The sequence below is a fragment of the Diadema setosum genome, chromosome 9 (assembly GCF_964275005.1).
Source record: "Diadema setosum chromosome 9, eeDiaSeto1, whole genome shotgun sequence".
Lineage (NCBI taxonomy): Eukaryota > Metazoa > Echinodermata > Echinoidea > Diadematoida > Diadematidae > Diadema > Diadema setosum.
In genome coordinates, this window is record NC_092693.1 from 5,172,450 (window position 1) to 5,188,296 (window position 15,847).

Sequence of the window (15,847 nt, forward strand, 5' to 3'; positions counted from 1 at the left end):
GCAGCAAATCTTCGTATACCGTGTGTCAGAAGTATTGTCGCCCCCTGACGCAGAAAAAGCTTTATCATGTTATTACTCATCTCCTGATTTGAAATTATTTGAAAGATGTATTGCTTACATTTACTTTCAATGATTTTTCAATAGTAAGTAATTAGTAATTTACCTTTGACAGCACTTTCCTACTGAAAATTGTTTCTCTTTCATCATTGCTGTAATTAGTGCTTTGTCCGCCTGACCAAGTTTACAGGGCCTGCCTGACCGTCTCCTGGTTTTCTGTCCAAGTCCAGGATTTCTATTGTACCAACATTGTACCCATCTGACACTCCTTCCAAGAAGTTTTGCAATTTCTTTATTAGTTTTCCCATCCTTTTTCCAACAGAAAGCCAAATTCCTCTTCATTTCGGTACTTTCCTTCCCCTTCTTTCCTCCCCACACATTCCCATCGTCGCTATGACTGGCCGCCATTTTTAAAAGGCTCCGAGGTTCCAGGCATTCAAATTTGCCCTCACTCACACAACACGCTGTAGCTCAGCCTACACAAAACAGATTGTGCAGAGCTATACATTGCACGAAAGTTTATTGACCAGGGAATCTCCCTGTTTGTGTGTTTGACTTATTATCACTACTCCACTAAGGAGAGAGGCCGAAAAAGCCTGACACAGGGGGTGACAATACTTATGACACACGGTATAATTACAAATTGTGTCTATCAGTATAATGGACATTAGTACGTTTAAAATCGATTTCAAGCCGAACATCGATCGCTCCTCCATTTCAAACCAAATCTTTTCTGACACTGGTTCCCTTCTCGTTGCACGTCAAGTTTTGAAGGCTTTAGCACTTGTTTAGCATGAAGCAATTTCGTGAACTTCGGATCCCCTCGAAGAAAAATTGAATTGTGTTTTCAGTTTTCTCAGCGGGCGTCAACTTTAAGATGAACGCAATTTGAACACCCAAGGAAAACGTATAATTATAAGTGATACTTGACACTTTCCTTTACTATTGATACTGTTCTTGATAATATTCCTACAGTTTTCTTTCCTGCCCGCTTCCTTCGATCAAACTTCTCAACAAGTTTTCGCTTATTGATGCGAGATATCCAGGAGTGCCTAGATTTGAAGTTATCCTACGAGACTGACATATACGAGTAATATTGACTGTCCACGAGTTCGACATTAAAAAAGTCCATAACTTATACAGCTCACGAGTTATCCAGCACTCGAGTCATACAGCCCATGAGCTCGACACTTTAGGCAAGCAAGGTCCATGAGTTCGACACCGGGAAAATAAGACTCACGAGTTCGACACCACGCACAAAACACACACACACACACACACACACACACACACACACACACACACACACACACACACACACACACACACACACACACAGAGAGAGAGAGAGAGAGAGAGAGAGAGAGAGAAGCTAACGATTCTGACACTACGTAAAAAGGGCTCACGAGACCGACACTAGTTAGGCAAATAAGGCCCACGAGTGCGACTAAGCAAAAAGACCCACGAGCTCGACACTCTCGACATGAACGATGAACAGCGCCATCTATAGAAACTACTAGTATATCTGTACAGATATTATGCGTTGATAACACTCGATATGATTACACCGTCTGAAGCTACTTCAGGGTCGTAAAATATAAAATCTTAGCTCTATTTTGCAGAAAACCCCATTCAATTTGGTTAAGTGGTCACAGAGGAACGTGGATTGTTGTAAAGCATGTCATTAGTCTGATTCTTTCAAGTTTAGCACTTTAGTCCATGGGCCAAGACCCGATAAATGGGTTATTGGTACAACCTGAGTTGGCAAAACCTTTTTGGTGTCATTTTGTTTGTGGGGCATAGATATGCTTATCAAGCTATGATAGCATTTCCAAATGAATAAATGAATTTTTAACCAATTTGGTCTCGTTTTTATATCCATACACATCTGAATCGAAACTAACCGCTAGACAAAGAAGGGCACTGTCTTCTGTATGTCCACAGGTGTTCTGTTGTAAACGCGGTGCGCTAAGTCTTTATTCAAGGCAGCGAAGGGAATATCGAAAGGGTTATGATGTCCACAGCTGTCACGCGGCGCACTAAGTCTTCATCCGAGAACAATGTACCGTTATCATATCTAAAGTTCCTAATAAAAGGGATTATCTATCCTGTGTTTTACTACCCTCTCAACAAATACATCAGTTTTAAACAAAAATCACTCTGTTCATTTACAATATTATTTATTACAATGTATTGTAGTGTACCGGTACATTGTTTTTGCATTATCTTTCATTGTTGGATGGCAATAAAGCAACATTGGCGTGGTATTGGCGTTTTTAGAGTTTTCACCGGAAAATGATAAATAATTGAAAAATACAATAAAATTCAGAATTAGAATTGCTTTTTTTTTTCTTTTCTTTTTTTTTTCTTTTTTTTTTAAAGATAAAGGGGTATACACTGTATCATAAGCTTTGGGTATTCCCTTCCCCGTCTTGAATAAAGACTAAGCGCAGTGGACATCATAACCTTTGGATATTCCCTTCGCTGCCTTGAATAAAGACAAAGCGCACCGCGTTTACAACAGAACACCTGTGAACATACAGAAGACAGTGCTCTTCTTCGTCTAGCGGTTAGTCTCGAATCAGATATAGCGATATAACAACGAGACCAAATAGGTTAAAAATGCATTTATTATGACTAAGCTACTCATTTGGAAATGCTATCACAGCTTGATAAGCATATCTATACCCGACAAACAAAATGTCACCAAAAAGGTTTTGCCATCTCAGGTGGTACCAATATCTGGCCTGGCCCATGGACTACTTGGATGTTCTTGGAACTTCATATTAATGTGTCAAAACAATAGGCAGAACTTGGATGGAGGGGATTCCTGACATGCTATACAAAAAAAAAAAAAAAAAAAAAAAAAAAAAAAAAAAAAAAAACGTCCATGTAAATATGTATATGTGTGTACATGCGAGGATTTTTTTTCTCTCTCCTATGCACATCTGTTCCCCCCCCCCCCATGTCAATACTGATATTTGAATCTCATGTTGGTATCATGTGAATGGTTACAAGGCAGACTGCTATGTTTCTGTTTCCAAAGTCATATCTTCCCTCACATGCACCCTACGCTTTGTTTACAATGATTCTTCTTACTCTTCACCAGACATGCTCTTCTTCTTCTCTCTTTCTCTCTCCTTGCATAGCTATCCCTCCGTTCTTTGGCACGCTCTCTCTCTCTCTTTCCGAAACACGCTGAAGGTCGTAAATTCTTTTTATTAAGGGGATGGGTTTCCGTTGCCATGGGGCTTGAGGTTTCAAATTTTTTACGATGATTTTGAGATAATAGGCGTTTTCACATCAGCCCCATGAACATCCAAGCTCGAGATACTTTTCGCAGAAAATAGTCAGCAAAATAGCACGCTATTTCGAAACATCGGGCTGATGTGAAAACGCCTATTGAGAAATCTTTTATGTAATACGAAACAGTGTATAATTTTACAGAGGAATTCACTTTATTTCATGAAAATACGTATATTTGTAACTCTGTTTATTGTATCATTTCTTGATAATCTCATCATTTTCGTTTCTACATTGTATATATTTTCTAACTCTATTATGATATGATTAATTTCAAGGAATTTTTAAATTTGTGGATGCTGCAGCTTTTTGAAGTAATGAACAATTATATGTAAATGACAGAACGTATGTATCTGAGTTGATTACTTTTATGATTCTTTTTTTTTCTAACGCTGACTCCCGCTTTCCCTTTCTCTGTCTTTCTCTCCCATCCTCATTTCTGCCTCTCTAACCCCCTATGAATGCCTTTGTCTTTCTTCCCTTCCTAGCTCACTTCCTCCAGAATCCATATCCTAGTTAGATATGATGTGTCTATAATGGAAATGCTTTTTGTAATTTTACAATTCTTTTGTCCGTATTGTGTATGTATTTATTGTAACATCGTGCGATTCAGTCACCGACTGTTCAGTCACCGGCCTACTTCTACTTAAATGATGAGATAACGATAGTCCAGAGAAGTAGTAGATATATGTCTACATTAGGCAACGGTCACATGTCAACCTCCAAAATGGGTCTGCTCGGCGAACGGTTGGCGAGTTTTTGGCCAATATCGGTCGGACACCGACCGGTGATCGATCGGTGACCGATCAGGCACCACGGATTTTTAGGGCATCGGTCGGTTGCCGCTGAGTTAAAATTTCAGCGGCGACCGACCAGTTGTCACTCGCTGCCCAAAATACACTCGGTGTCTGACCACACAGGGAGGTTTATTAGCCCAGCACTTTTGTAAAGACAAGAATATATAAAATTCAAATCAACATATGACCTTCTTTCTACCTTATTCTTCTCAAAATAGAATTGGATTCGCCATAAAGATTTATTTGTAAACATATCTTTTTACAAGTTACATATATTAATTCAATGCGCACAGTTTATGTTGCATGTTATGTGATTACATTTATTTTTTCATTGTTGTTTTTAATGTCATTTGCCAAATATGCTTTGCTTTTGTGATAATATTGTGAGTTGGTGAGAGAAATTGTAAAGTGCATAGGGGATATTGATTTCTGTTGCGCTATAGAATCCTAATCATTTATCAAAAATCAGACTCGAAGTAAATGATTTAAGGCTAAACTATACCAACCTCAACTACGTGAAACCACAGTTAACTAGAAATTAGGAAATCTAATAAAGTGGAGGAAAACCCAAGAAAAAGAAAAAAAAAAACGATTATAACTTCTAGATATAAGAGTGTTCCAAAGTATCTGTGGTTGTTTCCATATTGCTGCTACATTTTTACTCTATTTTTCTATCTAGCTCCCCATCCCTTTTCATCAATTATTTCTTCATTCAATAGGACTAAATGAATACAAAATAACAAAACCATATTACTAAGTGTACAGAACGACACCACCTTTTAGCTTTCATGTCGTTTGCTCCAAAGTGGTTGTCCCTGTCTTCCATGTCCCCGATGTCCTCTTCTGTGCTGGCTATATACCTGCTGTAAATGTCAGATTGAAGCTGCTGAGAAGTTGGTGGGGTTTCCTTGCCTCTATATCCCTCCCCCTGCCTCTTCCAGATTGTCCTGTCTCATCTTCCCCATCTAGTCCCTTGGTTTTCTTGTGCTGTTGTCATTTTCATCTTTATTATTTTTTGTTCCCAATGTCGCTCGCCGGCGATTGCTCGATCGACTCCCTTAGTTTTCTTTTGTGTTTTTGTCATTTTTATCTTTATTATTTTTGTTCCCTAAATCGCTCGACGGCGACAGCTCGATTAAGGTCGGTGCCTGGGCGATTGCTGCTCAGACACCGAAGGTATTTTGGGCAGCGAGTGCAAAACTTGTCGGTCGCCCCTGAAATTAAAAAAAAAAAAAAAAAAACTTCAGCGGCGACCGACCGATGTCCTAAAAATCAGTTGTGCCTGGTCGGTCACCAATCGGTCACCGGTTGGTGTTCGACCGAAATTGGCTAAAAACTCGCCGACCGGGCTCCGAGTAGGCTGATTTGGGGGGTTGTGACCGTAGCCTGAGGCTAGGCTATACGGTCAGCATCCATTCCAAATTTAGCTTTCATCTTTGGAGACACTTTATGAAGTGATGCTTAGTTCATTTACCGAAATATAAAGACAAAATAGCTCTGCATGTCCAATTTGTGTGATTCAAAATTCTTTACTTAATGTACTGTTGCGTTTCGAACAAGAGTCAATGAATCAATCACACCAACATAAAATCATTGCATTTACAGAGAGAGCATTTATTAGCGTCTTGACTTCAGGAGGACCAAATTCCCACTCACTTCCAAGCAGGAGTTTTAGCTTGGCATCATTCCCAGCCAAGTATACAAACAATTAACCACTTGGCTACTTCCACAGTCATAGAAGAGATTAAAAGAGAAACTAATACAGGTACAATCGGGCAATAGGGTGGTAATTTGAGGGAAGCATGACTACAACAATAGGACAAAGAGACATAAAGTTGAGACTATTAGAAAGGGGTGACATCAAACGTTTAGCTACTAGGGGAGGACAGAGGATAGGTTCTTGCATGGTCAGCATAGTAGATGAGAAAAGGGCTACAATTACTGCTTTATTCTAGGTACCAACACTAAGCTCATACGTGTGTGTCTTGGTTCAATTAATATATAGGGGCTAACTAAGCCCTCCAGTTTATGACTTTAGGACAAAGGATATTCAATCTGTACAAGATATATGTGTAGGAAAATACTGATAAGAATTAGGACATTGACCCTGACTATGAAGTGTAACCAGTATGCAGGACAAGTTACTGACCTTAACACTACTCCCCCCTTTTGAAAAGAGGTATTGTCCTCAATACACAACCTACCACAGGGTGAATGTAGCAGTATGGATACATGACATGGAAAGACAGAGAGAGAGAGAAGACACTTTACAAAAAGAGAAGAGAGAAACAGAATAAGGAGGTGTAACAGAATGCTATAGTGAAGATTTTGTACAAGGTGTTAGAGAGGTTGTCACATTTATCCAAACTATAATTAATAAATAGTCCAAATATTTTATAACTCCCAAATAGTGAACCCATCACAAAACACTCAAAAATAATAATACAACTGACAGCGATGTATAATCATGTACATGTACATGTACAAAAAGTAATGACACGAACAGACAGCATGTAACAGAAATAACAACCCAAATTTACAGTGTTTACATTTTCACTCTACGTCCATCTATCAACAAATAGCGTTTACCTTTAATCTTACATTCTAGTTACACTATAACATGCACATTGAAAATCAGAATAAAGACATTGGTTGTTGAAGCTTCGACAATTTAAGTTTAGTAGAAAGAATGAAACATTGCAGAAGAAAAGATAACGAAGAAGTAAGACAGTTGTAAGAGAAGAAAGAGAAGACAGACAGTATATCCTCATTCGAGGTGAACTATTAAACGGAAGAGATGCTACATTGTAAGTTTTACACATCGAGATCAAGAGTAAAACGACATGTACAGTGTACATACAATGTGGTCGCCATTGACAAGAAAATTAAAGGTTAACCACGAACAGAAGTTAAGAACAGATCAATACTGTAGGATATTAATTCATTTTAGAACCTTTTGCAACATAAGAGCATGGGTACTACACCAATTCCTGTTCATAATGCATCGGTGCAAACATTCTGGTCTCTCAGTGTAATGAAATAAAATAGAAAACTAGAGTGAGGGATGGAATAAACAGAGACAACAAACCCTGATGTGAAACTTGGATCCTCATGCAAATTAATGCCAGCATCAACTGAACAATTCATCACAGTGTAAAACCTAAATTGGGTGACAAGTGGTGACGCAAATCTTGATACCCTTAGTCTACTTCAACATTATATGAAACAACTACATGCAAAACTCTACAGGAATTTCTCTGCGGCCCGGATATATCCGGCTAAGGCATCTTTGTATAGATGCAGGGCAGATTGTTCCTTAGCCTCAACACAAGTTTGTACACTCTACAAACCTTGGAGCTTAACCTCTACAACACTGGCATGTATCATTTGTACACAACTAGTCAACTCAACTAAATGGATACTGTAATTGCATTCACTTGACATATCCATCTAAATTCTATCACACATTTTATTTGTATAAAAGTTCACCTAATCACTGGCATGCCAAGCCAGGAAAGATAAGATGCTGTCATAATTTTCCATACGGTTTACTGGTACAACTGTATCTATAAATATTTTTAATTACCAGCGACCCTTCGGAGAAATTGCCTTGTTATGTTTTCGATAAACTGTAGCTTTATTCAGATACGGGTGCTATTACAAGTTGAATCATTGCTGCCTGAAAATTTCAGCTAAGGCAACTTTGTATAGTTGCAGGGCAATTCACCAGTAAAAACACCCATATACGAACAGTAATGCACATTACTGAATTATCTCTATAATTCATGACATCTATAGGCACTCTTACTCACTATCTCATTGACAACCCCAGGGTTTCAATTTCATCTGTCGTCTTCATTTTCGTGCCAATAGCAAAATTTCATCACACATTTCTTGTTTTGCATGCTTTCTCTACAGAATATCGAAACACAACGCATTACTTTCAAGAGGCAGTTGTGAAACTAACTGAATTTCACCAATATCTTTAAATAATGAAATTAATTACAATTGAAAGTTATAAAACCAAAGAGCATGTGTAGTTATGAGAAACATACCGGAAGGGGGAAAAACTAATTCGTCAATCAGTGCACTCATGTCGTGGTGTTGTCAAAGTCTCTTCGTTGTCATGGTGATATTGTATGTGACAAGAATCTATCCAACGATGTGCAGCCCGTCCAGCCAAGATGTCTCGATGGTGCTGCTCCTACTTATGGAGAACAGCAATCTGCCCACGTTCCTGCCAGCGCCTGCCATATTCATCCAGCCAGGTCCGCGGTGGTTTGGCCCTAAAACCGTCATCATCATCTCTGTCGCCATCCATGCCATCTCGCATCCAATGTGATCTCCACGAGTTAAGTCCCCGCCATTTCTCCCCACTTCCTTGTCGCTGGTCCCTATCTCATAAAAACATTTTTCTGTGGTCATTGGTCCTGCCGACGATTCAATGATATTTCTGACATCTGATGACAAAACAAAGTACATGCAGACCAGAGCTACTGCCATCAACAGAAAAGTAAGGGCCTTCATTGTCCTTGTCGGCTGTCATGCAGACCTTATAGCCCACCTAGAAGTCGCCAGCCTTCGCCTTGTGGTCCATCTCAATTTCAGGTCGTTGACATTTCATGATGTATTTAAATTTGTGGCATTTCGGTTACTTAAACTAATGTATTTCTTTGGCGTGTATAAGTTTGGATCCCACCGCTGCTCACCAGTGTTGCGTTTCGAACAAGAGTCAATGAATCAATCACACCAACATAAAATCATTGCATTTACAGAGAGAGCATTTATTGGCGTCTTGACTTCAGGAGGACCAAATTCCCACTCACTTCCAAGCAGGAGTTTTAGCTTGGCATCATTCCCAGCCAAGTATACAAACAATTAACCACTTGGCTACTTCCACAGTCATAGAAGAGATTAAAAGAGAAACTAATACAGGTACAATCGGGCAATAGGGTGGTAATTTGAGGGAAGCATGGCTACAACAACAAGACAAAGAGACATAAAGTTGAGACTATTAGAAAGGGGTGACATCAAACGTTTAGCTACTAGGGGAGGACAGAGGATAGGTTCTTGCATGGTCAGCATAGTAGATGAGAAAAGGGCTACAATTACTGCTTTATTCTAGGTACCAACACTAAGCTCATACGTGTGTGTCTTGGTTCAATTAATATATAGGGGCTAACTAAGCCCTCCAGTTTATGACTTTAGGACAAAGGATATTCAATCTGTACAAGATATATGTGTAGGAAAATACTGATAAGAATTAGGACATTGACCCTGACTATGAAGTGTAACCAGTATGCAGGACAAGTTACTGACCTTAACAGTACGTAGTCGTCATGAATATTACCTTGTATCACATTATGGAAATACAGTGATTTGAATTAAATTGAATTGAATATATTAAAATGTATGATGTTTAATGTACAATAAACTTACAAGAATCCAATATTAGTCCAACAGCTCCACGATGGAATAGATGCTAATATTTGTCAATTAGTATTATCTAAATAACACCTGTTTGTCTATTATTGAAAATAATGGAAAAAAGTCGTAAATCTTGGTTAATTGCATAGCTGCTTAAGTCGTTAAACTACAACAATTTTGTGCTCAATATCTTTGTTTAATTGACTTCGTGTAATATAGGTTTTCCCGGCCAATTTCGCGCTTTTGTCAGTCCAATTCCTAATTGCTGCATTCAATTTAACAAAATTTAGCGTAGATGACATGTTCGGTAGTTAAATTTTATGACCTCTTCATTCAAATTCATTTTGGGGCATTCAAATTACCTTTAGCCTCATTCTAATTTACACTTTTTCAATTGAAATTCGTAAAACAAGCACCATGTCGTTATTCGTTCATTCTATTTAGAATGATATAGTCACGTGATCACGGACATGCCGCGCTCGTTCATTCAAATTCATCTTGGGGCATCCAATTTAACATCTTTTGCAGTCAATTTATAGCACGCATGTTTATGCTTTGGTTCTTTCTTTTTTTTCAACATAGTTATTGTTTTGCAAGCGTCATTACATTTCATATTTTCGTACTTATTTTAGAGATTTTGGCAACAGTTTTTTTTTTCTTCAATGTGCTTAGTGATTCTTCCAGTCCGAAGATATAGTGCATCATGTGGCCACAAGTTATTTGGCCGTTGAGTGCTTTATTCCGAGTGTGTCGGCCAGTTCTAGGAAGTCAAGGTTATGATCATCAAATGCTTCTATAATTCTTTTTCTGCCTTCTTGAGAAATACGTATGTATTTAACTTGTGCTGTCATGACTGCAAGAAGATGAAGTTCTGTAGTATTGGTACATGTAGGCCTGAAGTGACATGTATGGAAGAAACAGAACAACAAACCCGAGTTATGTTTGGTAAAAAATATGATACTTTTGCTGCTTAACAGTGTGTGGATGAAACAAAAAGTCACATAGAAATACGCGTATAAATGTTATCACCTTTTCAAAAAAGAAATAACATGACGTTAATTTGAATGAACATGTTAGGAATTTGACTGCCTATACGCGAAATTGAATGACTGAATACCCCTTTCGGCCAGTGTTGGCGAATTTGAATGCTCGTTTTACGAATTCGAATGGCGCATGTGCAAATTTCATTGATCGAAATGCTAAATAGAACGACCAACTTGCAATTTTGAATGACAGAATGTGCAGTGACGAGGATTTTCGCTAAATTGAATGAACCTTTTATCAAATGGACTGACAAAAGTGCGAAATCGGCCGGGAAAACCTATATTAATCTATTAAAAATAAATGCAGAAATGAAATTAAACAATGAATCTATCAATAAAATTGTATGTGTTTTCTGAAAGGCTGCCTGATTCACTATTCTTATTCGTTATTGTCATCATAAGACTAGTATTCTAGCACAATAGGAGTCGGGCAGGCAGAATATTATAACAAAAACTGGAGGAACCATTTGGCGTTTCTGAGGGTCGCCCTAATGTTCATGGCAGCAGTAGTGATGTAATTATTTTCCGTCACATATGTCTTGGATATCTTAACACTTCTGGTTCAGGAGAGTAGCCATTGCGATTGGCCGAATTCGTTTGCGGAATCAATAATAGCAAGTTTATTAAGAATATATAGAATTTCACAGTTGTCCCACTTCCTTGTTGGAGTTTTCTTCTACCCCCCCCCCCCTCCCAACTGCCCCAATGCCGCCACATTGATTAGTTGCACACATCAATACCACGATTGACAGCCTCCTTACAATTTAATCCAACACGGGAGTGATCATACTTTTTTTTTTGTTTCAAACAACATTTTATTTCGATTCCATCATCCATCGTTGAGTACAATTCAACATTTAGTTGTGTTGCTTGCTGCGTGACATTTCAAACATATATCAAAATATTAAAAAATAATTCTTAGGACAGTCATTGTGTCAATTTCTGATTATTCTACTATACAATACACATTAACTGCTTCACAAATATTGTCATCCCCGCAATAAATATAAGATCAATTTTTGATAATGGGTCAGCAAAACCAATATGTATGTACAATACACAATACAAAATATACCCATTAACTGCATCCGTATACTCGTCACAGCAGTAGTTATTAGATAATGAAATCAAATATTGTTAAGGGGTCAACAAAAGCCTACATACCTATGTATCAGGGGTCAACAAAAAGCCTACATACCTATGTACACACATACATACAAAAGCTTTACAAATCTACATGATCAATGTCTGTACATAATCCATAACTATAAAACATTACCCCTTCATCGCTCATCCGTATAACCTCATCAACACTCCCCCCTCTAGGCATACTCCAGGTATACCTCACTCCAGAACAGATACACACGCATATTTGCACACACACACACACGCACGCGCACACAAACACCGAACCTGTTCACCAAACAATGAAAAGCACAAAAAGGTAGCAATAGATGTGGAGTAGGAATCACCGTGTCATTAATTGATTCCAGTGTACCTCGTTGCATTGCTAATTTCCTTTCTTCTTCTCGACTTTCTAACATTCTTTCTTTAATTTCTCTTATCAATGGGGGCCTGTTCTTTTCCTTCGAAAATACAAATATCATCCATTTTATCAATAATATCAAATGGTTTATGAGTTGCCCTTTTCCAATATCCTGCGTTTTAATATCTACATGAACAGATTGCCAATCTAACTTTTGCATCTGGGGTAAAACAAAAACTTTACTACACAATTTCCAAATCTGATTGACTATCCTACAATAAAAAAAAAAACAAATATTCATAAGTCTCAACCTCAGAATAACAAAATGTACATTGGTTATCTCCTGCAAAACCAAAAGATAATAACTTAGCTTTGGTAAATATTAAACCGTACAACATTTTATATTGAAATTCACGCAACTTACAATCAAGAGTAGACTTCCGAGGCCTTAGAAAAATCGATCTAATATCTATTTCCTCGAAATTATACAAACCAACTAAATCATTATATGCTGATGATGTTTCAATTCCATCCCTCATCAATGCTTTATAAATAAGTTTTGACGTTATATCCTGTATGATATATTTTGTTCTGCAAATAAAATTCAATTTTCAAATGAGTATCCTCCATATTATTCATTTCTCGTTTTAATGTACCCTTCCATGATGACGGTAAAGCTAAAAATATTCAGACATTTTTCCAATCATTTCTTCACTAAATCCTAATCTTAAAAAACTCCCTTCTCCCTTTAAATTCCCCATTTACATCTACCACATGATGAACTTTATGTACATTCCTAAGAAATAACTCTTTATCAAAATATTGTATATCCATCAATCAAAATAAATTCATTATCAAAAATTACCTCATTCCTTTTTTAATCCTCTTTCAGAATCAAACTTCTACCTCCCATCCAAACCTGCAACATATCATTATAAAATTCTGGTAAAATTAACCTCAACAACCTTAAAGTCGCCTTACAATGAAAAATCAAAATACTTCCCACCCATTTAGTTAAAAACTTAAAACATAACTTCCACTTCATACTATGATTCCCTAAAATCAAACGCTTAATCCGCATAATTCTTTGTGCTTTAACAATCACTCCAAAATTAATGAACTTTAATCCTCCCCTATAATAATCTAAATACAAAATATTCCTTTTTTATTTTATCTCTTCCCCTCCAAATAAAATCAAACACCACCTTATCTAACTCCGCGAATACCCAGTCAGGTGTTACCATGAGTGAAGAGATATAAATCAGCTTTGGTAAAACAAAAAGCTTTACTAATTGAACTTTCCCCATCAGCGTTAAATCCCTCTGTTTCCACCATGATAATAATCTCTTTATCTTACTCAAAATCTCCTTATAATTCATAACCTCTTTAACATCAGGGTTCAAAGAAAAATATATTTCTAATATTTTTACCACATGTTCTACTCTACCAAAAGGCAGCACACATTCATCCCTCGGAATACCTAATAACAAAACATACGTTTTCTCATTATCAACTTTTAAACCAGAAATTTGATAAAATACATCAAATACTCTTTTAACCTCCTCAACAGAATATCGATCCTTAAGATATAAAGTAACATCATCAGCATAAAGAATTTGTTTAATTTCAACATTATCAACCATTAAGCCATGAATACACTGTATAAGAATTCTTCCTTATTGCCTGTGCCAAAATGTCAATACACATAATGAATAAATACGGGGATAAAGGATCTCCTTACCTTACCCCCTTCTGTACTGGGAAATAACCAGTAGACTCCTTACCATTTATAACACAACTACAGCTATTCAAATACAGTATTTCAACCCAATTACATAACATTGGTCCAAAACCAATTATATTTAAAACTTTCTGCAAAAATCTGTGACGGATCGAATCGAAAGCTTTCTTAAAATTGATTGCAAACATATAACCAGGTAAACAACAGCTCGATGTATAAAAAATCATATCATTAATCTATCAAATAGCCTGTCCAATATTTCTTCCTTCTGTATATCCAACCGGATCAACATTAATTATTTCATGCAAAACATGCTTAATACGGTTTGACAAAACTTTCGCAAGTATCTTGTAACCTACATTCAATAATGAAATAGGTCTGTAATTCTTTATATATAAAGGATCTTTTCCTTCCTTATGAATCAAAGTAATTACACCTTGTTTTTGAGAAGCAGAAAATTCTCTTCTGTTATATGCCTCATTAAAACTGTCCAACACCACATCCCCTATCACTGACCAGAATGTAATATAAAATTCTACACTTAATCCATCATTTCCTGGAGATTTGTTTGACTTCAAAATAATTTCACATTCTCTTTTAGAAATATAACCTTCACAGGATTGAACAGAATCCCTACTTAATGTTGGCAAATCTTGAAAAACAAATCTACTATCACCAAATATATAAAAATAAAAATTCTCAAAATAAAGGTTACTATAAAACCTTTTTATTTCTCTAATTATTTCCTTAGAATCACAAACTACCTCATCATTAACCCTTACACTTTTAACAATCATTTTCCTCTTATTCAATTCCATTAACTGTTTAAAATAAGATGAGTCGACTTCTCCACCTTCATACCACGAAGCCCTTGAACGAATTTTTATCCCTTCATTCACATAATCATAAAAAATTTTTCAACTCTTTCTGTTTACATTCCAACAACCTAATTCTGTCACTATCTAATCTCAAAAATACATCGTTTTCTAAAATCTCAATTTCTTCCTCAATTCTCTGAATTTTTCCCTTACGTTATTTAGCCAAATTCATAGAATATTTCCTAGTAAAATTACAAATTTTCATTTTCAAAAAATCCCACAAAACCCTTTTATCTTGTATTTCATGCCGAAATTCTCCCAATATTTTAATTTTTTTTTCATTTTACTAACATATTCATTATCTTTACACAAACTGTTATTAAATTTCCAATATGACGCCTTGAAACACCTATTGTTTCCCTTATCATCATTAGGTTTATTCAAAAGTTGCAAAAAAATAGCTGAATGATCTGGCGCATTAAAAGTTAATATCTTGCATTCCTTTACATCATGCAACTCACTCGAAATAAACCAATAATCAAGTCTACTTTGCATAAACGGAAATACCTATATATCGATAAGTATATTGTCTATCTAGATTGTGGGTGACCCTCCATATATCTGTCAAATTACATTCCTCAAGAAAATTATCAAAACACTGATCAAAATTTGTATACTTCTTTACCATTGCTGTCCCATTATAATCTAATTCAAAATTTCGTATCAAATTAAAATCTCCACCAATAATAATCAAATTTCCTTTATCAACAAAAGGATGCAGAATCTATTCAACTTCAGACAGAAAGTCTCTCCTCTCTGTTTCTTTACCCCTGACTGGAAAATATACATTTACAATGACAATTTCCATACCTTGTAAAACACATTTCATCAAAATATATCTACCTCCTTGATCTATATCCACATGTAAAAAATTCAATTTTAAATTAGCATTTACCAACAACCAAACACCTTTACTATGCTGACTTCAATCGATTGGATTTGGAAGAAATTGTCTCAAACTCATTTGTAGAAATCGTGAAACAGCCTATACGAGACAACGCAATCCTTGACTAAAAAAAAATCCTCACAACATCTCGGACATGTATGGTGACCCTCAAATTATTTTACCAATCGGCCTGAGCGACCACCTCTGTGTGATGATCAAACCTCACAAC

General features: G+C 36.5%; 1 protein-coding gene across 1 annotated transcript; it reads right to left on the bottom strand.

The window, feature by feature from the left end:
• Positions 1-8,309: 8,309 nt before the first annotated feature.
• On the bottom strand, positions 8,310-8,684 carry LOC140232768 (peptidyl-prolyl cis-trans isomerase B-like). The gene has a single exon (XM_072312882.1). The coding sequence runs from the start codon at positions 8,682-8,684 to the stop codon at positions 8,310-8,312; it is 375 nt and encodes a 124-aa protein (XP_072168983.1).
• Positions 8,685-15,847: the final 7,163 nt, after the last annotated feature.

What these genes read in the sequence shown, in the direction of transcription:
- LOC140232768 (XM_072312882.1), bottom strand. Translation starts at nt 8,684, where the DNA reads ATGAAGGCCCTTACTTTTCTGTTGATGGCAGTAGCTCTGGTCTGCATG.